Raw genomic sequence first — 22,269 nt, 5'->3', positions numbered from 1 at the left:
ACGTGATGAAATCCATTAAGATGGACTCCCATGATCTGCTCGCCCTTGGGAGATGTTCCAGCATTCCTACAACGTTAGCCTTCTTAGTTTTATCTTGTTGACACACCCGGCACAAATAGACATAAGCTTCCACATCTCGTTCCATTCCTGGCTAGTGATAGTTGCTGGACAAGAGTCCAAGCATGCGCGCTTGTCCTGGGTGTCTGGCGTGGGGTGCATCGTGTGCCTCATTAAGGAGCTTACGGCACAGCCCACTCGCACGCGACACATATGGTCAGTTTCCACTAGCATAGATTATATCCTCTTCAGTCTAGAATCTCCTCGTCTTGCCAGTAGCAATGCGCTTCATAAGGCGAACAACTTCTAGATCATCTTTCATAACCAACTTGATTTCATCTAGCATGCTTCCTTGGACTATGAAAGTGCGACCACAAAAATCTCTGGTTCTTTGCGGCTCAGGGCGTCTGCAACTTGATTGGCCTACCATGGCTTGTATATCAAGACGAAGTCAAATTCCGCCAAGAAATATTTCCATCTCGCTTGCTTTGGGGTCAGCTTCGTCTGGGACTCGAAGCAACTGGTGGTTGCATTGTCAGTGTAGATCACAAACTTACCTCCAAGGAGATAGAGGCACCATACTCTCAAGCAATGGACCACAACTGTCATCTCCTTCTCATGTACCGAATATCTTCTTTCTACACCATTCAACTTCCAGCTCTCGTAAGCCACGGGTTGTCCATCTTGCATCAAGATGCCCCCAAGTGCAAAATCACAAGCATCGGTATATACCTCATATGGCTTGTCAAATTTGGGCAGTCGGAGTACTGGCTCACTTGAGATTGCCTTCTTCAACTTATCGAATGCTTTCTGGCAACGTTCTGTCCACTGCCACTTCACATCCTTCTTCAACAGGTGTGTATCAACAGAGCAACTAATCGGAAAAAGCTTTTTACAAACTTTCAGTGATAATTGGCCAGCCCGAGGAAGGACCTCAACTATGGTACTGCATGCGGTGCTACCCAATCTCGGATGGCGTTCACCTTGGAGGGATCCATGAGCACATTTTCATTCCCAATTAGGTGTCCTAGGAACTCAATCTCCTGTTTAGCAAACTCATACTTTTTCGGGTTGAGGTAGAGCTCGTGCTCCTTCAGCTTTGCCATCACCTTCCTCAGGTGCTTCAAATGGTCATCCTTGCTTCGACTGTATATGAGAATATCATCCAAGTACACAACAATAAAATCATCGATATAGTCTTTAAAGACATTGTTCATGAGACAACAAAACGTAGCAAGAGCGTTCATGAGCCCCAAAGGCATCACACAAAATTCAAAAGATCCATAGCCACGCCATCTTCGGTTCATCCTCCTCTGTGATCCACACTTGGTGGTACCCCCTCTTCAAGTCCATCAGTGAGAAGTAGCGAGCATCCCCGAGCATGTCGAACAACTCTTCAGCATTGGGTACATGATAATTATTTTTCATTGTTACCTTATTCAACGCTCAGTAGTCCACACAAAGTCAGAGTGATCCATCCTTCTTCTTCTGGAAGAGGACGGGTGCACCAAAGGGTGCCTTGGATCGTCTGATAAGTCCATTTTCTAATAGTTCTTGTAGCTGCCTCCGTAGTTCCTTCAAGTAGGCAGGCGGCATCTTGTAGGGTGCCCCCCTAGGCGAACGGGTATGAGGGAGTTGTATGATCTCATTGTCCACGTCTTGCTTAGGCGGCAATTTTGTTGGGAGTTCCGCGGGCATCACCCCAACAAACTCCCGCAGTACCTCCATTATCGGCCCCGATCAGTGTAGTCGGGGTTATTGTCGTCGTTGTCACCCCAATTGAGCGCAATCGAACGAGCTGATGCACATCCCTGCCTTCCACCCTTTGTTTGGGGTGCTGGCCCTCGTAGGGTGATGAGGAAGGTCTCTTCCCCCTTCCTTAAGCCATCCTTGAGTTGCATCGCGGATAATAGAGTGGTGTTCTGTGGTTTCTGGACCCCTTGGTCTCTCACAAAGCATGAGTGTGATCCCTCCAGAATCAACAAGCATCGGTATTGAGGAAATACAACTGCACGGGCACCCATCATGAGGTCAAGACCCAAAACGACTGCAAAGTCGTCCATGGGGGACACCATGAAGTTGGTCCAACACTCCCACATTTCTACTTGTAGTAGCACCCCCTTGGCTAAGCCGACGATGTCTCGCGCTTCCAAGTTGACTGCCTTGTTCTTCCCCATACTTGGGGAGAGCTTCACGCCGAGTCATTTGGTTTCTTTTTATTCGAGGACGTTGTGAGTCGCCCTCGTGTCGATCATGGCCATGGCGGGTTTGCTATTGATGAGGATTGGTACGTGCAGGAGGCCAAGACCTTCATACTGGACTGAAGCACCCCCCTACAATGTCGCTAGGTACTATAGAGGGTTCAATGTCAGTATACTACTACCCTCGGTAACATCTAGTTGGGTCGGGGCATGACCATCGCATTAGCGTTGGTGGACGCCCCCATACCCCACAGGAAATCCCTCATAAAATGGGGGCCTCCACATGCAAAATACGACAGTTTGTTGCCCCCACCACTTGGAGTCGCCTTCCCCAGTCTTGGGCTCTTGCCCTTGTCGCGACCTTTGCCGTAGCCTGATTTCCACTTTCTCTTTAGGCCCTGACTGCTTGGGTTTGCTGGTGCCTTTAGCGCGTTCTTCGCGTGGCTTGTCCCACTTCCCGGATTTTTCCTCCTGCTTTGTCATTCTGTTGATGCGGAGCTCCGTTCCCTCCACCACTTGATAGGCGAATTTAAGGTCTCTACATTGTCTTCTCTCCATGTCTGCCTGGAACCAATGGGGGAGTCCCTTGGTGACGCGGTAGAGTTTACCCCCCTCGGACATGTTGGTAATCCTCCTGACTATGGACACGAACTGGTTCGCATATTCTCTCCGATATTGGACATCCTCATGTTGTCAAGCTCTCCCCTCGCCATCCACATCATGTTATATGGTATAAAATTCTCATTTATCTCCTGTAGAAAATCTTTGTATGTGAGTGGTGGCCAATTTTTGCCTTCCAAGCGTTGGTGCCACCACAATTTGGCATCATCCAAAGAAAAGCAAGTGGCATGCAAGACTTTCCTCTCCTCTGGGAAGTAATTGATGTCAAAGTATATGTCACAATCATACAAGAAATCAGCCACCTCTATCTCCTTGTGGACACCGTTAAACCTTGGGTTGGCATCATAATTCTTTCCCCTCCGCCACTATTGGGGCAAATCTTGGAACTCTCATCCCATCACCTTTCTGATAATTCCAGCTTAAGGTACATCACCATCTTCGTAAGCTGGTGTACTATGTCTTCTAAGCACTCTTCACTCTGACGGGTCTTTGCCCTCAAATCCTCAATGGTCACATTATTTTTCTCTTTGTTCTTGTCGACTTGGGACTTCAACCCAAGAGATTCTTCTACACGAGGCAAAGTTCTTAGCTCTATTGTTTTGCCTTTTGACATCTCTATTCAAGTGACTTGGAGTACTTTGTAGACTCCATCTTTCCTCAAACAGGTTCAAGAACACAAGTGGAAGAAGCCCAATTTGGCTCTAATATCAATTGTCACACGGTCAAACTGGGCTAAGACAAATGCTCGAATCTAATGCGTGCTGACCTCAATACTTGGAGCAGAACATTGAGCAGTCTTGATCTCTTACAGTGGAAGTCTATTGCAATAGCTTAAGTTTGCATAGAAGGGGTTAGAGGAAAGGGAGGGGACGCAACCCTGTCGAGCAATAAGGTCATTGCAATAATATCATGAGGTTACATCGTATTCATGAACATTACATGGGGGAAGACCAAGGTTGATACTAAAGTAACGAGACGATGCACCTTGCACCATGGTAGCATCGTCCCTATGCCTTGATGTATGTCACTCTGTGCGCGCACGCCTGCCAGCCTTGCCGCTACACATGTGCCCCACGGGACGGGCACTCTGTGCCCACACGGGTGTGGCAATCACACATGCCACCCTTGCCTCGACGATCACACAATCCACCAGCCCCCGCTGACACCTATTGTGGGTAAATGTACCAGATGTCGGTATCAGGACGGATGCTATATTGGATACCGAAAAGTCAATTTCTGGTATCTGTTCTTTTCAATATCCCGATGTTGGTATCGGATATCGGTTACTACAGTGCTGGTATCGGATACCGATATCTGTCTCAATGTCATCATCCGTCTCCGTCATAAGGGGGAGGATGACGACATTAGATATCAGATGTGGATATCGGTTTTCGATATCCACATCGAATTACATTCTTAAGTTATTTTCGTGTATTTTTTATTCAAAAATTTGAATGCAAAATACACGAAAGATGGAAAGAGAGCTGTAGACGGTGGATGGCGAAATCGGCAGACGGCGGACGGTGGACGACGGCGTTGGCGGATGGCGGCATCGACGAAATCGGCTGACGACAGACTTGCGGGTATGTTCGTCTGGGTCGTCGGTTTATTTTTATTATTTTGCCTCTAACACTCTCGTTCTATGCCACTTAGTTCTTCTAAATTTTCTTTTTTTTGTTCATACTTCATTTGCTGATTCTCAGTTCTATAGTTAAATTGACTATAGCATTGCAGTCCAATGCTATAGTTAAATTAAAAGATGTTCTTTGTTAGAGTTCATATATGATGTTCTTTGTTTCTTGCATATGGAAATTATAGATGTTCTGAATAGCAGAACATCGGTAAAAGCATCCAATGCTGAATTCAGTTGATTGAGAGTAAATGTACATCGGTAAAAGCCTCCAATGTTCAATTATCAATCTTTTTCATTTTTTACCTCTAATTCTCCGTCTCTCCTCTCATTCTCTCTTAGTCTGTAATTATCGCCCTCTCTTCTCCTCTCTTCTCTCATTCTCTCTTATTCTCTCGTACTCTCTGATTCTTTTTCACTTTTTTACCTCTAATTCTCCCTCTCTCCTCTCATTCTCTCTTACTCTCTGATTCTTTTTCACTTTTTTACCTCTAATTCTCCTCTCTCCTCACATTCTCTCTTACTCTCTGATTCTTTTTCACTTTTTTACCTCTAATTCTCCCTCTCTCCTCTCATTCTCTCTTACTCTCTAATTTTACCTCTAATTCTCCCTCTCTCCTCTCATTCTCTCTTACTCTCTAATTTTACCTCTAATTCTCCCTCTCTCCTCTCATTCTCTCTTACTCTCTAATTCTCCCTCGCTCCTCTCCTCTCTCCTCTCATTCTCTCCCACTCTCTAATTCTCCCTCTCTCTCTCTCATTCTCTCTTACTCTATATTTCTCCCTCTCTCCTCTAATTCTCTCTAACGCTCTGTAACTTTTTAAATTATATTTCTAACTCTCCCCCTCTTCTCTCACCCTCTATTACTCTCTAACTCTCCCTCTCTCCTCTCCTCTCATTCATTCTCACCTGTAATTCTCCCTCTTTCCTCTCATTCTCTCCCACTCTCTAATTCTCCCTCTCTACTCTCCTCTCTTCTCTCATTCTCTCTTACTCTCTAACTCTCCCTCTCTCCTCTCCTCTCTTTTCTCACTCTCTCTTCTTGTTTACTTTTTTACCTCTAATTCTCCCTCTCTCATCTCATTCTCTCCCACTCTAATTCTCTCCTCGTCTCTCATTCTCTCTTACTCTGTAACTTTCCCTCTCTCCTCTCCTCTCATTCATTCTCACCCACCGATTCATGTTTACCTTTTTACCTATAATTCTCCATCTCTCCTTTCATTCTCTCCCACTCTCTAATACTCCCTCTTTCCTCTCATTTTCTTCTCTCATTCTCTATTACTCTCCAACTCTCCCTCTCTCCTCTCTTCTATTCTCTCACTCTCTCTTATTTTTTAATTTTTTACCTCTAATTCTCCCTCTCTCCTCTCATTCTCTCCCACTCTCTAATTCTCCCCTCTTCTCTCATTCTCTCTTACTCTATATTTCTCCCTCTCTCCTCTCCTCTCATTCATTCTCACCCACTCATTCTTGTTTACCTTTTTACCTCTAATTCTCCATCTGTCCTCTCATTCTCTCCCACTCTCTAATTCTCCCTCTCTCCTCTCATTCTCTTCTTTAATTCTCTCTTTATCTCTTACTCTCCCTCTCTCCTCTCCTCTATTCTCTCATTGTATCTCTTACTTGCTTTATCGCGTGTGTTTAATTGTATCTATGTTTGTTTATTGCGTTTATTGCGTAGTTCAGCATCATGCGTTACCGTATTAAACAATCATTGATTACCGAATTATGCCTTCAGAACCATGAACCCACCCGGAGGCAGTGTCCCAACCCAAGACAGATCTGGGTCAGGAAATATAGGTCCTGAAAGTATGGACGCGGGAACTTCTCGTGCCGTATAGAGTCACCCTCGTTCGAACGGTCTAGTCATCATTAACTACTTCAAACACATTGGTGATGGATACTATGCATGCTTGTTGTGCCGAGAGATGAACCCGCACAATAAGAGAAAAGCGATAAAGCAACAGGCCAACAAAAGCACCAACGTATTTTAGCGACACTTCAAAGCTTGCCATCCTGCTCGTCACGCAGAGCTTAAAGGGCGAGGTGTTGCAAGGCCCTGATCAGCTGTGTTTTATCCGACAAAATGCAAAACAAACAACAGTGAGAGCCAAGCCGATGAGGGCTGATGAGAGGGCATACGCCTGAGGAAACAAAGAATGTCATTACACGGTTTACATGCATGACTGATTCACCGTGGAGCATTGTTCAAAATGTCACGTTCCAGGAGATGTGGCGTTACACGACACTTCTCAACTTGGATCCTCCCAGTGCGAAGGTCATTAAGCAGTGGACCATCCAAATGCATGGTCGCATGAAACAAGATGTGAAGAAGCTATATGAGAATGTGGACCGAGTGTCACCCACCGTAGATGTGTGGACTACTAGGCATCAGCGTCCATTTGATGGACGATAAATGTGTGTACCGAGAGCGGGTACTTGCCATCCGAGAAATCGTCGGCAAGCACGATGGGGACAACATGTCGTCCATCATTCTCTAGGCCCTAGAAGAATTATGTCTACAGCCGAAGGTCAGCATTCAACGTCAAGCTTATCTTATTAATTAAACGTGTGACTTTACATGTGGCCGGTATTTATGCAGGTGTACGCCATGACTATTGACAACGCCATGGCAAATAAGAGGATGTTGGCATTGATGGCCAGAAAGATAAATATCATTAACCTGACGTTTAGCGCCAGAAGGCACGTCCCATGTGTTGGACACATTCTTAATATTGTCGTGTAAGCGGTAATAAAAAGCTTAGGTATTCCTTCGACCCAAGTTATAGAGCCCGAAGAAGGCGACATGACCAGGACAGTAGACCACTACGATAGCGACCAGGACAACGAACTTGGAGATATGTTCTCAGCATCTGACGACAATGACAGAGCATGTCTACCGTTATGTTTGGGTGATGCAGTTGCGAAGGTGCGGACACTAGTGCGCAGTATTCGAAGCTTTATGCAACGGAGAGAACATTATGCAATGGCATGTGAAGACGATCTCGAAGTCGAGGACTCTAACATGGTCATCTTAGACTGTCCGACCCGATGGAGCAGCACTTGCGCTATGTTAGCCACCGTCGTGAAGAAGCGTGATGTAATTGATGAAGTTTCGAAGGCTTTTGGCCGGAAGGGGAAGGAGACAAAGATGTCGAAGGAGGAGAGGGAGTTGGTGAAAGAGTTTTGTCGCATCCTTGGACGTTTCGCCATATCCACCGATCATGTTAGCAAAATAATGACTCCAGCGATATGTGATGTATTATATCTCATAGATGGCCTCAAAGAACACATGGAGGAAGTGGTTCAGCAAATCGAAGACAACAATTTCTTCACATCCATATGACGGTTGCATGAAGGAGATCATTTCAACATGGCGCAAGCATGTAAGGCGATGCATTGCAAGTAGGGATTGCCCAACTGATATCCGTCTGTCATCCGGTATCAGACAACCGATATCCGATATCGGATATCAGATGCCGATCGATATCCGTCTATAAGGGGTTAGACGAATATCAGTACCAAATATCGGGGGGGTGAGGACGAAATGGGTATTGGATACCGGATATCAGATTTCGATATCCGGATATCAGTTCTGATATCCGGATATCGATATCCGGTATCGACCGATAAAAATAAGCTACAAATCTCATTTTACATGTACGGTTAATATGCATTGATTAGTTTTAATTTATTTTCAATGTCGGTTAATATATAGAGTGCAAACTTTTTTTTTTCTTCCATACAGGATAACAGGATTCGAAGTTAATGTAAACTCAGAATCCCGTTATCCCACATGGAAGATATTAGAAAAGTTTCTCTATATATAATAAATGAGGCAGACAATATATTTAATGTTAAAATAATATCTATATCAATTATCGCCATATTTTAAGAGTCTTATATACATTAATTATTTAATAAAAGAGTGCACCGTCCAATAAATAGAAACAAAGATTTCTATTTCCTTCCATATGGGATAAAGGGATTCCGAGTTTAACACAAAACCCGAATCCTTCTATCCCATATGGAAGAAATTAAAAATACTCGCATGTATATAATAAATGAGATGAATGACCAAATAGCAAGCTCTTCTGGTGCTCACGTGCCCACGTCATCTATGCGAAATGTGAAATATCTGATAAATAATATTATTTTTATTATAATTCGATGTGGATATCGATTGTCGAAATCCACATCTGATATCCGGTACCGTCATCTGTCCCCTTGAGACGGAGATGGATACCGATATCCGGATATCGAAGAAAATGGATATCAGGAATTTCATTTCTCATATCCGATACAGCATCTGTCCTGATACTGGCATCCGATACCAGCATCGGGACGGGCAAAGCCTAATTGCAAGCTTGCACAATATGCAGGGATCTTGTGGGCGAATGAGGCAATCACCGCCGCGGCATTGATGCATCCATTCCACAAAGGGTCAATGCTCCGTCCGGGCGTCCGAGAAGCAACAACTGCATATGTACGGTCTTTGTTACCATGTGACTCGCCGAGGCGTGGACCGAGAGGGGACGCTGAAGAGGGGCGCTCAAGAGGTAAAGAGTTGGACTCTTGGCTACAGAACATTATGCGAAAATTCCAACCAGCACATGCGTCAACGAGGTCAGCATGGGACGAGTTCAACCATTACCTAACGGAGGTCATGCCTAATGGGCCAGCACTGGGGCGAAGCGTTTCCCCTTACTTCCAGTCGTTACAAGGGACCTGTTGTCTGTATGTGTGACAAGCGTTCCTGCCGAGCGCATGTTCTCGGTGGGCAACGCTATTGCCATGTACAAGAGATCACGTTTGTTGCTGATAAGCATCGAAACACTCATCACTATGAAGTGTTGGCTCCGTGCGGACAACAAACGATGCTACACCGACGTTGAGCTGGATTCGGATGGCGATGATGGACAAGATGGCGTAGTCGCATGTGCTCAAGGTACACATTAAGTACATGAACTACATTTTTATTTATTTCTTATCTTTTTCGGTGTACAGGTGATGACCAAGTAAGCATAAACCTCTGACAGAGCCGTGGGGAAACTCCTAGGAAAAGGGGGTGTTTTTGACAGTTACATATTACAGATGGCCTCCTTTGTAAATTTAGACTTAACCATTTATATAAAATTATATTTTTATTTATTGAATTTTGCAACATTCTCATGAAATATTGTTGAATTTCGCAAAATTAATAATTCACACTTAACGAAACAAGTTAAGTACTTATTTCAAATCTGCACTTTATTTAATAATATAATATTGGTTCCACAAAGCATGATGAAGCACCAAAAAGTGGGGGAGAATTTATTAAATATTTTTGCAACATTTTCTTAAAAAATTATTCAATTTCCAAAAATTAATAATTCACACTTAACCAAACATGTAAATTACTTAGTTCAAATCTGCACTTTATTTAATAATATAAATATTGGTTAAATAAACTTATTGAAGCACCAAAAAATGAAGAAGAATTTATTTATTGAATTTTGCAACATTCTCCTGAAAAAATGTTGAATTTCGCAAAATTAATAATTCACACTTAATGAAACAAGTAAAGTACTTAGTTCAAATCTGCACTTTATTTAATAATATAAATATTGGTTCCACAAACCATGTTGAAGCACCAAAAAGTGGGGGAGAATTTATTAAATAATTTTGCAACATTTTCCTAATTTTTTTTTGAATTTTCAATAATTAATAATTCACACTTAACCAAAACAGTTACAGTACTTACTTGTATTTCTTCTTGCATGCTCCAGATTGGTCATGACCACTAACGAGGATGGTAGGATCCCTCATCATACGACGCACAAATAAGAACATATGATGGGGCAGTAGGGGTGCATAAAAAATAAGAGAGGTCCATGAATGTGACTTGATCGCATCCATTGGATCCATTACATAGATTCAGTAGAAATTAAGGCAGAAATACTATTTTGAATCTATTTTCATAGAAAGCCTCACTTAGGCATTTCATATATTGACATTGTATGCATTTGATTTTCTCTTATTTTTTAATTTTATTCATATTTTATATTATTATAAAGATTCAAATTACAAATCAAATATAAAAATTTATATGAAATGTAATACATTAATATAATATACGAATTATCCATTAATAATACACATACTTATCTCTTAACTATCATCATTCTTCTACATTATCTTCTAGCTCTCTCTCTATCTGATTTCTTATACTCTTCCAAAAATTCAAATCTCACTCTCTCTCTGTCTATGTCTCTCTCTCTCTCTATCTGGGTGTCTCTCTCTATGTGTGTCTCTCTCTATTGCTCACATTCTCTCTCTCTTAATCTGAAGCTCTCATCCTATATCTATACTCTATATCACCCAAATAATCTTCAGAAAATTAGATAATCTCTTCCCTAATCTATCTAATTGTTATCCCATTTCTTCTCTGTCCTTCCTTTTATCTTCTACTAAAGATAAATACGCCTCTTCACTATTTTCTAAATCTTTATATCCGTCATTACTCTATTTCTCTATCATATCCTATATATAATCTTAATATCACTCAAAATAAATAATCATTATAATTAACTATCATGCTAAGCTTAGTATCCTTACTCTTGTATCTTAATTGTAAATCTAAAATAACCCTTCCACTAATATCTTACACTCTCCCCTTATTATTAAACCATCAGATTTATTATTCCTCTTACTAACTATTTCTGGTATCTATAAAAAATTTAATTATATTATGCACTTTTCTTTTCGTAAAATTCCATTATATTAATTTTGTTCAAACATTAATTGTTGCCCACAAGTATGTTGCGATTTTGACATATTAATTTCAACATTTGATAATAATACGTCACAAGTATGTTGCAATTCTAACATATCTAATTTTTTTCAAGACGTAGCATCTGTGGATGCGCGCAATGGGATTTACATATATGACGGCTGAGGCAAATTTAAACCTCAAAAGAATTTAGAAATTTTCCATATGGGATTGCGATGGAATGGGAAAAAATATGCGGATATCAGTTACCGATATCCGGCATCTGGTATCCGTCGTGTCCCTCTACCTACAGTATCTGGTACTGATATCCATCTACCCCTCAGAGGCGAATATCGTCCGACATCTGATATCCGGCATCGTCCCATTTTTTCCCGGATATCGGATATCGATTGTTCGATACCCGATGATGGACGGATATCGGTAGGGCGAACACTATTGGCGCCCATGGGCAGCCTTGGCGCCCTCGCCCAACATGCGCGGACATCGCCTTATCCGTCCCGCCTAAGTGCGAACGAGCACGCACACCATCCAAAATGTATCACCACTACGGGGGCGATGCCCTAAAAGATCAGGTTGCGCATCGCCAACCTTAGTGCATTGTAGTGCACTAAATAGAACTCAGTCATTAGATATCGTGAGTCCAATGCGAACATGCCCTCCCAATAAGCATGCAGGCCTCTAGGCAGGGAATGCCGCCTACTTAGGGCATAACAGATAGATATAGGTGAAGAAAAGAAGCAAGACGACGGAAGAGGAAAAATAAAGTGAGAAAAAGGAGAGAAATAATAGGAAACAAATGGTCAAATATTTTCACCTAAAAACAAATAAATAAAGTAAAAATTGAAATAAAAAAAGAGAAATTAATGGAAAAAAATAATAAGAGAGAAGAAAAAATAACCCTAGATAACATCACATAAAGTAATAATCAACCACTTAACGTGATGGTCAAATCATTTTGACATAAAAATAAGAGAAGATGAGAAAAAATCAAGAGAAAAAGGACAAATAATTGGAAATAAAAAAAGAATAGGAGGGAAAAGAACGTAGGATAACATCACGTAAAGTGGTAAAGAGAAAGCGAGAGAGCTGTGGACTATATAGATTACTATGGTGTACGTTCTCCTATCATTGATAGATAGGACACCCATTGTATTTTGAGAGGGCAATCTTAAATTAAGATATTTGATACATTAATATACATTGCTACGATTGATACATTAATATACCTTGTCCTAATTGTACAGATTAATACTGCCGTTCTGGAAATGTACTGTACAGATTAATACTGCCGTTAAACTTTTAGTCATGAAGTTTATCATTTAGGAATCACAGAACATATATTTTTTAAGAAAACATAAGATATTTCAGGCTGAATTTAAGTTCGGGATTCTGATTTTAAGAATTATTCTTCGTAACTGATTTGTACCACAAGAAATGAATGCTTATAACTAATCACATTAGCAACAGAGAAAACAAAAAGGGAAAAAAACATTTCAAAGAAGTAATGTAATGTCAACGAGTAGGATCGAAAGAAAAGGCGCAAAAACTTGCAGACAACAAAGGAGACAGAGAGAGAGATTACCAAGAAGAGTGGAAGACGATGTCATCTTCGATGGACGTATGGAGAGGACGGGTGCATGACTGCGAGGCCTATGGGTCACAAGCAGGCGACGACGAGGCCTGTGGATCACAAGTGGGCAACAGGTCACTTTCTTATAATATTTTTATAAAGGGCCCACTTTCGTCATCCATACGTCTGTTATCTGTTTCGTTTTCTGTCACAGACGAATAACGGAACGGTACCGATGACAGACTTGTGACGATGTTGAAACCCAAACAAATGACGAGTTGAACGGAGCAAAGTGCATTGGACGGATAACTGAATGGAAGTCCGTTCAGTCCTGTTCCGTCAGTCCAAGATTGTCATCCGTCCACGTCCAACAGCTCTAGGAATGGTGCCAATGATGAAATGTGGATAGATAATCAAGAATCATATGACCAACAACAGTGAGGAAAAGAGGGAAATGACATCAAACTGATGGACTACCGTATCAAGACATTTCTTTCATGACTCATGAGACCATCATCGGTCTAAGATGGTTGATGACTGATGGGTGAAAATGACTACAGAGAGGGAAAGAGAAAGAGAGTGAGACCAATGACGAAACAGGAACGGTGACTATGACTAAATGTGAATGGACGACGGTGAAGATGATAACTAATCCTCTGAAAGGATGACAGTAGTTCAATCCCATAACATCATCTGTCTACTTTGACAATTATTGCAAAATCAGAAGCTGCATTGGCTGTTGTACAGCCCTCGTAAGTCTTAATCATGGCCCACGTGGCACACCCGCGAGAAACTCGCCGACTCGGTCCCGGTTCTATCTCACCGAGTCAACTCGTTCTCTCCGCAACCTTCACTAAGTAAAAGATAAAAAAAGTGGGCCCCACTAAATTCCAACATAGCCAAGTCTTAAACTCTACGAGACCGTCGGATACATCGAGGTTGATCCCGACCGTTGGATCCCCGAAGGAAGAATCAAGAATAATAGTAGACTTAATTACAGTAAGATTCGGTCTCTACTAAGATAATCTTCCCGATATCTTCTCTTCTGCGGCGTGGCGACTGGCGATAGACTGCACGCCTTGGTGGGATCCATGCCTTGCGCGAATTGGAGGGTAGCGATCGAAGAGAGTGGACGGGATCGGCCGTGGGTCGCGCTCTCAGAGTCTCAGGTGGTGGCCGATCAGTGGCAGGAGCGGTCGGCCAATCCCGAGTTGGATTCTGAGCGAACCATCTCCCCAAAGATCGCAATTTTACACACCCCATTGGCGTTTAGCGGAGCGGAGAAGAGGGTGAACAATGGCGACGATCAGGGATGATTGATTCGAGAACGCGCGCTAGGTGTTTGTGGCAATTCCCCAGAAAGGAACTCGGCCTTGATCGTCGCTATGAAGGCCTCCAGCGGGTCTTCCGAGAGCGCTTCAGAAGGTTTTATTCTTCGTCTTCGTGCCCTACCTAGGCTTTGATTCATCGCTCTTTCGTTTCGCTGATTGCCCGGTTGTTTTCTCTGTGACTGGGGAAAAAGGGGAAAGAAGGAAGATCGATCCGGGGCTATGGCATGCTTGCGCTGGCCCGCTGGTCTCAATTCCCCCTGTAAACACTCTCGTCGTCTACTTCCCTCAAGGCCACAGCGAGCAGGTATCTCTTGCTACCTCCAGAAACCCTAATCGATCTTCTACGCTGAGTCTCGTTGTGTTTGTCAGGTGGCAGCTTCGATGGGGCGCGACGCTGAGTCCTTGCCCAGCTACCCATCTCTCCCTTCTAAGCTCGTTTGTCTGCTACAAAACGTCACTCTACACGTACGCGCGCCAAGCGCTCGATCTCATTTTTTGGAGAATTACGCGTTAATCGCAGGCTTTCTCGTCTTCTTTTTCTTCAGGCTGATGCCGAAACAGATGAAGTTTATGCGGAGATGACGCTTCAGCCTGTCTCTAAAGTAGGTCAGCGGCTGTATTGAGATTAGGGTTCTGGTTTCTGGTTAAAATACTGGATTTTGGGCTCATTTGGGGTTTGAATTTTGCGAGCAGTTTGATCGAGAGGCTCTTCTGGCTTCAGATCTGGGTATGAAGCAGAGCAGGCAGCCATCTGAGTTCTTCTGCAAGACCCTGACGGCCAGTGACACCAGTACCCATGGCGGCTTCTCCGTGCCTCGCCGCGCCGCTGAGAAGATCTTCCCATCTCTGGTTGAACCGAGAAAAACAAAGAACAAAGACAGTTTTTTTTGCTACAACTTTGACTCATTTTAAATCGATTTTCTGCAGGATTATTCTACGCAGCCGCCGGCCCAGGAATTGTGCGCCAAAGACCTGCATGATGCTTCTTGGACGTTTCGCCATATTTATCGAGGTTTGAATTTCAGTAAAGTGGGTTAAATTTCTTTAAAGCCATTCTATTTTGAAGTGTTTTGAAGTGGGCAGAATAGCAAGTTCTTACTCATTTTGATTGTGATGCAGGTCAGCCCAAGAGGCATCTGTTGACCACCGGCTGGAGCGTTTTTGTCAGCGCTAAGAAACTAGTCGCCGGTGATTCTGTTCTGTTTGTGAGGTTCGGATGATGAAGATCTTGCTATAGTTTTCTATTACTTGATGGGCAGTTGACTCATCTGTTTTTCTTTAAAGGGACGAGAATTCAAGGCTTCTGCTGGGCATACGTCGCGCAGCTCGGCAGCCACCATCTCTCTCATCATCTGTTCTGTCAAGCGACAGCATGCAGATCGGAATTCATGCAGCGGCTGCCCATGCCGTCGCCAACAACAGCCCGTTCACCATCTTCTACAACCCCAGGTCCTCCCTCCCTCTCTCTCTCTTGACAATAATTCAAAACTTGTTGCGTTGAATTCTACTCTTGATATTGTTCAAAAAAAAAAAAAAGAATTGTACTCTTGACTCGTCTCCTGATGAGCAGAGCGACGCCGTCAGAGTTTGTCGTCCCACTGGCCAAGTACCAGAGGGCCGTGTACACGCAGGTGACTGTGGGAATGAGATTCAGGATGATGTTTGAGACCGAGGAATCGGGAATCCGCCGGTTCATGGGAACAATCACTGGGATCAGCGACCTCGATCCTGAACGCTGGCGCAACTCGCCGTGGCGGAACCTCCAGGTCCCTTCACCTACCCTCTTCCATTGTTCCTTTCCCATGTCTAGACAAGTAGTGAAGAGAATTCTGGCCATCCATGAGCAGGTCGGATGGGATGAGTCCACGGCGGGAGAGCGGAGGAACCGGGTCTCGCTATGGGAGATTGAGCCTGTGGTTGCCCCCTTCTACGTGTGCCCTCCCTCGTTAAGACCCAGATTTCCCACACAACCTGGGATTCCGGGTAAGCTAATTATGCTTTGAGTTTCACAGTTTCTGCATGGGAAGTGTATACTAATCCCGGTTTCTTCAGATGATGGAGGTGAAAGAGAGAATGGGTTCAGGGTTGGGAGAGGCAGGCTGGGAGAGGAGGGTCAGGGGATGCCGGGGATGAACTTGATGCAGTGGATGGGAATGCAGCAGGGTCAACAGAGCTTGGTGTCGCCGGCGCAGGTTGGGATTTTCCATGCTCTGGTCTCCTCAGCCACCTCTGTCCATGGCGGAGACGACCCATTCAGGCCGCAGCCGCCTCCTCCAGTGCCTCTTCAGCCAACTCATCAATACCCTCAGCCGCAGTTTCTGCAGGCGCCACTGGCAACGGTGCAGCCATTACCTCAGATGGTAATGGCGGCGCACCCATCAATTCACTTCCAGCAACAGCAGCCGCCACAGCAGAGTCCGACAAGGCCAGCGAGCTGCCCCGTTGGACTTCTAGATCAGCAGAGCTCATATATTATGAACCAGGGTGCAGCGGTCACCCAGGCGCCGGCAATGCATATCCAGCAACAGATGCAGCTAAATCAGCCTCAGTTTCAGCTGCACCTCCTACACACACTGCAACAGCAGCAGCAGCAGCAACTCCTCTCCCAGCTAGCCCCCAATTTACTGCCACAGGTGCCTTTGCAGGGTCAACTCCCCCATCATTCAGCTCAGATGCAGCCCCCGCTACCATCAAAACATCAAGCTCTGCCGCCGCTGGGACAATTGGCGGTACCACATGGAAACATGATCCAAGAGCTGCGGAGTATCAAGAATGAGACTGACTGCACAAAGGAGTTGCAGAATTCTTATTGTCGACGTGGCATAACGGACCGTCTGGAGGCCTCCTCTTCGGCGACCTCGTTCTGCGCAGACGGAGGCAGCGGCGGCAGCAGCGCCGCCATGGTCACCCAGGAGGGCTTTTCCACGCCGCCGCTCTGTGTGGACAACAATATGGCAGCTGGCTTGGCCCCAGACGCCCTCCTCAAAGCCTTTCCGTCCTCAAGAGAGCTTCAAGGCCTGTTAACCGCCGCTGGCTATGTCAACTCAAGGAACGATCCCAAGCGCGAGATCTCTTCCCGTGAGATCACCTCCCAATCCTTCGGCCCAGGCTGCAACCCAAGCACAGCTTGCGCTGCCACCACGGCAAATGAGAATGGCTCCTTGACTCGGGCGTGGATGGCACAGCAGCCCCGGATGCGGACCTACACTAAGGTCTGACCGGCGCTGGCTTCGTCGAAAAAGCGTGGGGTTTGGATTTGTGAGACCAATTTCCTCTCTGGTGCAGGTCCAGAAGCGGGGGTCTGTGGGCAGGTGCATTGACGTCACCCGGTACAGGGGCTACAGCGAGCTCCGACGAGACCTCGCCGCCATGTTTGGGATCGAGGGTCAGCTGGAGGACCCCCACAGGACGGACTGGAAGCTAGTCTACGTTGACCATGAAAACGACATTCTCCTTGTTGGAGACGACCCCTGGGAGTAAGTCAAAGTCTCCTCCACCCAAAGTCAACTCTCAGTTAACACGGCCGTCATTTGAATCTCCAGGGAATTCGTGAGCTGCGTGCAGAGCATCAAGATCTTGTCTGGCACTGAAGTCCAGCAGATGAGCCTGGATAACCTGGTCAACGGCCCATCAGACAACCCGGCCTGCAGCGGGTCCGACAGTCAGTGGAGGGCCCCCTACGACGATTCCTCGGCCACTTCCTTCGGACATTGACTATTGACTTTAGAGCTGAATGAAATCCATTGGCGTTGACAGACTTTTACAAAATCCGGTTCAATGGAGAACTGATCTACAAAATTGGAACAGGAGAAGGGTGAGATCTAGGAAAGGATGGCCATGATATCGTTTTCCCTCAGCGTGATAAAATCTGAGCCGTCAGATCCCTTGAAGTCAGTCCCGGCGTACTTGGAGTAAAGGACGGTGTTCCCCGCCTTCACCCGCAACTCTCGCCTGCTTCCGTCTTCCTCGAGGACGCCGATGCCCACCGCGACCACCTGTCAAAGTTAACATGCATTGTCAGAATTGACCGACAAGGTCAACGGTCAGCAGCAGCCCTTCGTCGCATACCGTCCCGACGGAGGGCTTCTCCTTTGTCGCCTCAGTCAGCAGCAGCCCGCCGGCGGTCTTCTCCTCGGCCGGAGCAACCTGCATATTTAATTTTACATAAGAACACAACTATATAAATGATTAAAGAAACCAAAGAAATTTCCAAGTTAGTGAAGTGACCTTGATGAGAACCCGGTCGTTGAGTGGCTTGAGGTCTTTGATGTCGTCTGAGTCGAGCACGCCCACGACGTCTTCCTCTTTGAGAATGATGTGAGGCGCGCCGCTCAGCTCAACCTCAGTGCCTGCATATTTCGAGTATACGATCTGCTCTCCTCCCTGCAAAGATTTTTAATTTTTTTTTGATGATTAGAATCAATTTTCATGAATTGTCCATCCATTGTCCAAGCTATAATTTTCGTGATTGAAGTTTAGTTATTTCTAAAGTTATTTTGCTCAGTAGTTTCAGATTTCAGATTTAATTTAACCGTTCTATCGCTTAGAGCTCATCACTTGTTCAGTAGCCCCAAGCCTGAGGTGGGAATGCTTTGAGCCATTCCCCAGAAGGAGATAGAATTGAAAATGAAGCAGTATGCAAGAAGAAGAGAGAAGAAAATACATTGACATTGGTGATGGGTCAATTTAGATCCAATTTGATGAATCCTGAGGAATGGTTGAATGTTTCTGGGCATCAGTTTTAAAAAGCTTGAATTGGATGGAAATCATCGACGAAATCTCGATATCAACATGTTGATCATCATATGCCCATTTTGTAGGAAGATTAACGAGAAAATGATGTGGTACCGATGCCAAAACTGCGTGCAAGAACTATTCGATTAAGGATAATTCAAATTACAGAAAATAATGTTCTCTACAACACAATCATGCAGTCGGTTAGAATGGCAAACTGTACAATTCAAGCACAGAAAATGACACGGTTTAAAAAATTCTTGGCACGGACGCTCTTGGACTATACTTTACAGAACGATCAATGGATTACCTGAAGGCTGAGCTTCAGCTTCGTCTCACCGATGGATCTTCCACTTCCGACTGCGACAACCTCCCCACCCTGAGGTTTAGTCTGAGCAGTTGAAGGCAACAAAATCCCTCCCACTGTTGTCTCCTCGGAGCTCTTAATCTTTACCAGCACTCGATCGCCCAGGGGTTTGACTGTGGTATACTGCAATCAATAATTATAAGAACCCAGACTTATAGAGGAACAAAAGACATATATATACTAGCAATAGGTTTTTCTTTCAAAAGAAATCGGATATTCCAAAGAGAATTAAAGAATCAGTCGATAGGGACACAAAATTTCCAACGCAATATTGCCTGGGTAATGAGCAAGAGCACATTCCTCGAAGTAGGATATTCCAAAACAAAGAATCAGTCTTAAACAGGCATATATTTTCCAAGGCATTTTAACTGGGTCGTGACAAAGAATATGCTCAAACAAAAAGCAGGGTATTCCAAGAGAATGAAATAATCAGTCTCAAACAAGCATAAATATTCCAAGGAATTGTTACCTGAGTTGTGACAAAGAACAACACACTCAAACTAGACGCAGGACATTCCAGGAAAATTACTGAATCATCTATAAGGGAACAAGAACTCTAGGGCACTGTTACTTGGGCTGTAACAAAGAACACATTCGACCTTGCCATAAAAAACCCAAGAGACTACTGAATCCGCCTATAAGGCAACCAAAACTCTAGGTCATTATTACCTGGGTTGTAACAAAGACCACATTCGATACTGCCATTAGAAATTCGAAGAGATTACAGAACCCGTTTAAAAGAGATTACAAAAATTCTAAGCCGTAACTTGGGTTTCGACAAAGAACACATTCGAAATTGCAATAAAATATTCCGGGAGATCAGGATATCAAACTGTACCAGCACAAAATCAAAGTCTTTATTACCCAGGTTCTGACAAATAAAACATTCGAACTTGCAATAAGATGTTCCAAGAGATTCGATAATCGGAAGAAATCAGCACAAGAGATCAGAGATTACTACCTGGGTCGTGACAACGACGGCGCTTTTCACAACCAGACCTCGAAAGGACAGTCGAGGAAACGATGCCCTGCTCGGAGCGACAGAAGTGGAGACGACGAAGGCCGCCGGGCGAAGGCCCTCGTACTGGCCCATGGCAGCAGACGCCATGCTCCTTCCCCTGATCATGCACGAGGAGCTCGTCAGCTGAACAGCTGCCATGGAAGGCGACTTCCTCGGAGCGACAAGAGAGCAGATAAACTAGATAGGCTTGCTTGGTGCTCACTCTGAGTCCGAGAGTCTCTTTTTAAATAGAAGCTAGACTTATGCTGCACCGTGCTTCCGCAGTCACAATCGTGCTCCGACAATAAGTTATCCAATAGTTTGTCTTGTCGGAGGGTGTAACTTGCGGATTAGGGTGGTCCAGGGGAATAGCGCACCGCGTGAACCTTCCAGAAACCTCAAGAGATTTGGGCCCAGCAGAAATTTTCCCTTGAAATTAATTCATTTCCTGCCCAACGTTTTAGGAAAGATGGAGAAATGTTTGATGCGTAAATTGTTGTATATTATTTGCAGAGGACATGGTATTCGATGGTTATATTAGACGTTTTATTTGTATGCTGATTATATCCATATTTTTATTACACGATGATTTCCAAATAATCAAACTATGTAGTGGCAAAAAATAGATAATGTGCACCATTGTAATCCACGTACCCATTAGCCAAGAGATTCCAATACGTGAAGAAATAAACCATGAATTTTTTTTATAAACGCTTTTTACCGTTTGGAAATAGTTTTTCGGAATAAATGATACTGGGACCCAAAAGTACATTCCACATCTTGCTCAATTTTAATCAAAATATTATATTCATTATAATGCACTTGTGATGCTTACAAACGAAGTCTACGAATGCTGCAATGGCTGAGTGAACTATGATGGTGTTATAGTACAATGATCGATTGTCTATAAAAATGTATTATAAATATTCGTGCTCTAAGCATATTTGAAAAGGACATAAAAATATCCAACGACAATGGTGTTATCTAGTCATGCTCATATCATGAGTATGACCAATCAAGTGGTCATTAGTGTGAATATACTAAGGGTAAACAATAGGTGCTCCTTAGGCAAATAGTTCACTTAATTTATCTGTTATGAATCCCTAAATATTAGTGTTATGTAACTTTTAATCAAGTTGGCTTATATCATGGTTCTGTAAGTGATTCTTAGACACTAGGCATCAATAACACCTTGTAGATGGATGGTCGTGTTTTGACTAAGACCTACAAGTCTCAAACCACACGATTTAAAATATTAGCTATGATGAAGTTAAAAACCTACAAAAATGACTTTCTAGTCAAGATGAGATCACCCACGCTTGTTATAAGAGGGCATTGACTCAGGGAAGAAGATGTAGTCAAATCCCTAGCTAAGTATAGGAGAAATATTTGAGAAGGTGTTCTCTTATGAATTCCTCCATTTCTAAATACAATGACAAATTAGAGTTTGACAGTTACCTGTAACCTAAGTCATTTGAGGGCCCATCTACAATAAGAGATTGTACATAAATGATAACTCATGATGGTAAAGGTCCTAGGAGAGAGTTGACAAACTCTCTTCACTCTTCTAGGAAATGACGCGTTGCTTGGCACCCCACATGTTGGCTACTCAACCTTTCAACTTGGTTAAATCAATATTTGATTAATTAATATAGATGAAAATTTAATTAATTATAAGATTTTAGCCGATATATGTTACTAGGCCATTAGAGTTATTAACTAGGTCGATATGTGAGCCTTGAGGGTCATACACACGATATGTTGGACATTGGTGGATTTAATATACGTTTGGGGACTTTATGTATTATTTTGGGAGACTTCTATAACATTTCTAGGGGACTTTATGAATTTTTTTGGAAGACTTCTACAAAATTTCCTGGAGACTTTTAAATTTTCTTAGAGAACATAAATAGAGGAGAGAGCCAAAATTTGATACCAAAGTGATTCATTCTTGAGTGCCCTTCCCTCTCTTCTCTTGCTCATTG

General features: G+C 43.7%; 2 protein-coding genes and 1 non-coding gene across 4 annotated transcripts; 1 reads left to right on the top strand and 2 right to left on the bottom strand.

The window, feature by feature from the left end:
- Positions 1 to 13,906: 13,906 nt before the first annotated feature.
- Positions 13,907 to 17,951, top strand: LOC144714013 (auxin response factor 16-like). Of its 2 annotated transcripts, XM_078588751.1 has the most exons (13): positions 13,907 to 14,277; positions 14,375 to 14,487; positions 14,553 to 14,648; positions 14,729 to 14,785; positions 14,877 to 15,032; positions 15,111 to 15,195; positions 15,303 to 15,393; positions 15,468 to 15,632; positions 15,754 to 15,949; positions 16,031 to 16,166; positions 16,236 to 17,395; positions 17,469 to 17,659; positions 17,726 to 17,951. In XM_078588751.1, the coding sequence occupies exons 1-13, from the start codon at positions 14,238 to 14,240 to the stop codon at positions 17,895 to 17,897; spliced, it is 2,658 nt and encodes an 885-aa protein (XP_078444877.1). In that variant the 5' UTR covers positions 13,907 to 14,237; the 3' UTR covers positions 17,898 to 17,951. The 2 variants fall into 2 exon arrangements, with proteins under 2 accessions (XP_078444877.1, XP_078444878.1); XM_078588752.1 differs by lacking the exons at positions 13,907 to 14,277; positions 14,375 to 14,487 and having other exon boundaries at positions 14,570 to 14,648; positions 14,729 to 14,789.
- Positions 17,906 to 20,517, bottom strand: LOC144714014 (20 kDa chaperonin, chloroplastic-like). Its single transcript, XM_078588753.1, has 5 exons — positions 20,246 to 20,517; positions 19,228 to 19,407; positions 18,411 to 18,566; positions 18,252 to 18,329; positions 17,906 to 18,178 (listed from the first exon to the last, which is right to left on the bottom strand). Exons 1-5 carry the CDS (start codon positions 20,441 to 20,443, stop codon positions 18,005 to 18,007), a joined length of 786 nt encoding a protein of 261 aa, XP_078444879.1. The 5' UTR covers positions 20,444 to 20,517; the 3' UTR covers positions 17,906 to 18,004.
- LOC144714065 (small nucleolar RNA SNORD36) lies at positions 18,913 to 18,994 on the bottom strand. Its single transcript, XR_013584226.1, has one exon. It is a non-coding gene; the product is annotated as a small nucleolar RNA SNORD36 (small nucleolar RNA).
- Positions 20,518 to 22,269: the final 1,752 nt, after the last annotated feature.

This window comes from Wolffia australiana, chromosome 16, assembly GCF_029677425.1.
Source record: "Wolffia australiana isolate 7733 chromosome 16, ASM2967742v1".
NCBI classification, from domain to species: Eukaryota; Viridiplantae; Streptophyta; class Magnoliopsida; order Alismatales; family Araceae; genus Wolffia; species Wolffia australiana.
This window is presented reverse-complemented; position numbering and strand designations above follow the sequence as displayed.

Excerpts from the sequence above, each read along its gene's own strand:
- LOC144714013 (XM_078588751.1), top strand. The coding sequence starts at position 14,238 with ATGAAGGCCTCCAGCGGGTCTTCCGAGAGCGCTTCAGAAG. Across the intron at positions 15,033-15,110 it reads AGAAGATCTTCCCATCTCTG|GATTATTCTACGCAGCCGCC; the intron begins GTTGAACCGAGA and ends GATTTTCTGCAG. Across the intron at positions 17,660-17,725 it reads GTTGGAGACGACCCCTGGGA|GGAATTCGTGAGCTGCGTGC; the intron begins GTAAGTCAAAGT and ends TTGAATCTCCAG.
- LOC144714014 (XM_078588753.1), bottom strand. The coding sequence starts at position 20,443 with ATGGCAGCTGTTCAGCTGACGAGCTCCTCGTGCATGATCAGGGGAAGG. Across the intron at positions 18,567-19,227 it reads AGCTGAAGCTCAGCCTTCAG|GGAGGAGAGCAGATCGTATA; the intron begins GTAATCCATTGA and ends AAATCTTTGCAG. Across the intron at positions 18,330-18,410 it reads ACGACCGGGTTCTCATCAAG|GTTGCTCCGGCCGAGGAGAA; the intron begins GTCACTTCACTA and ends TTAAATATGCAG.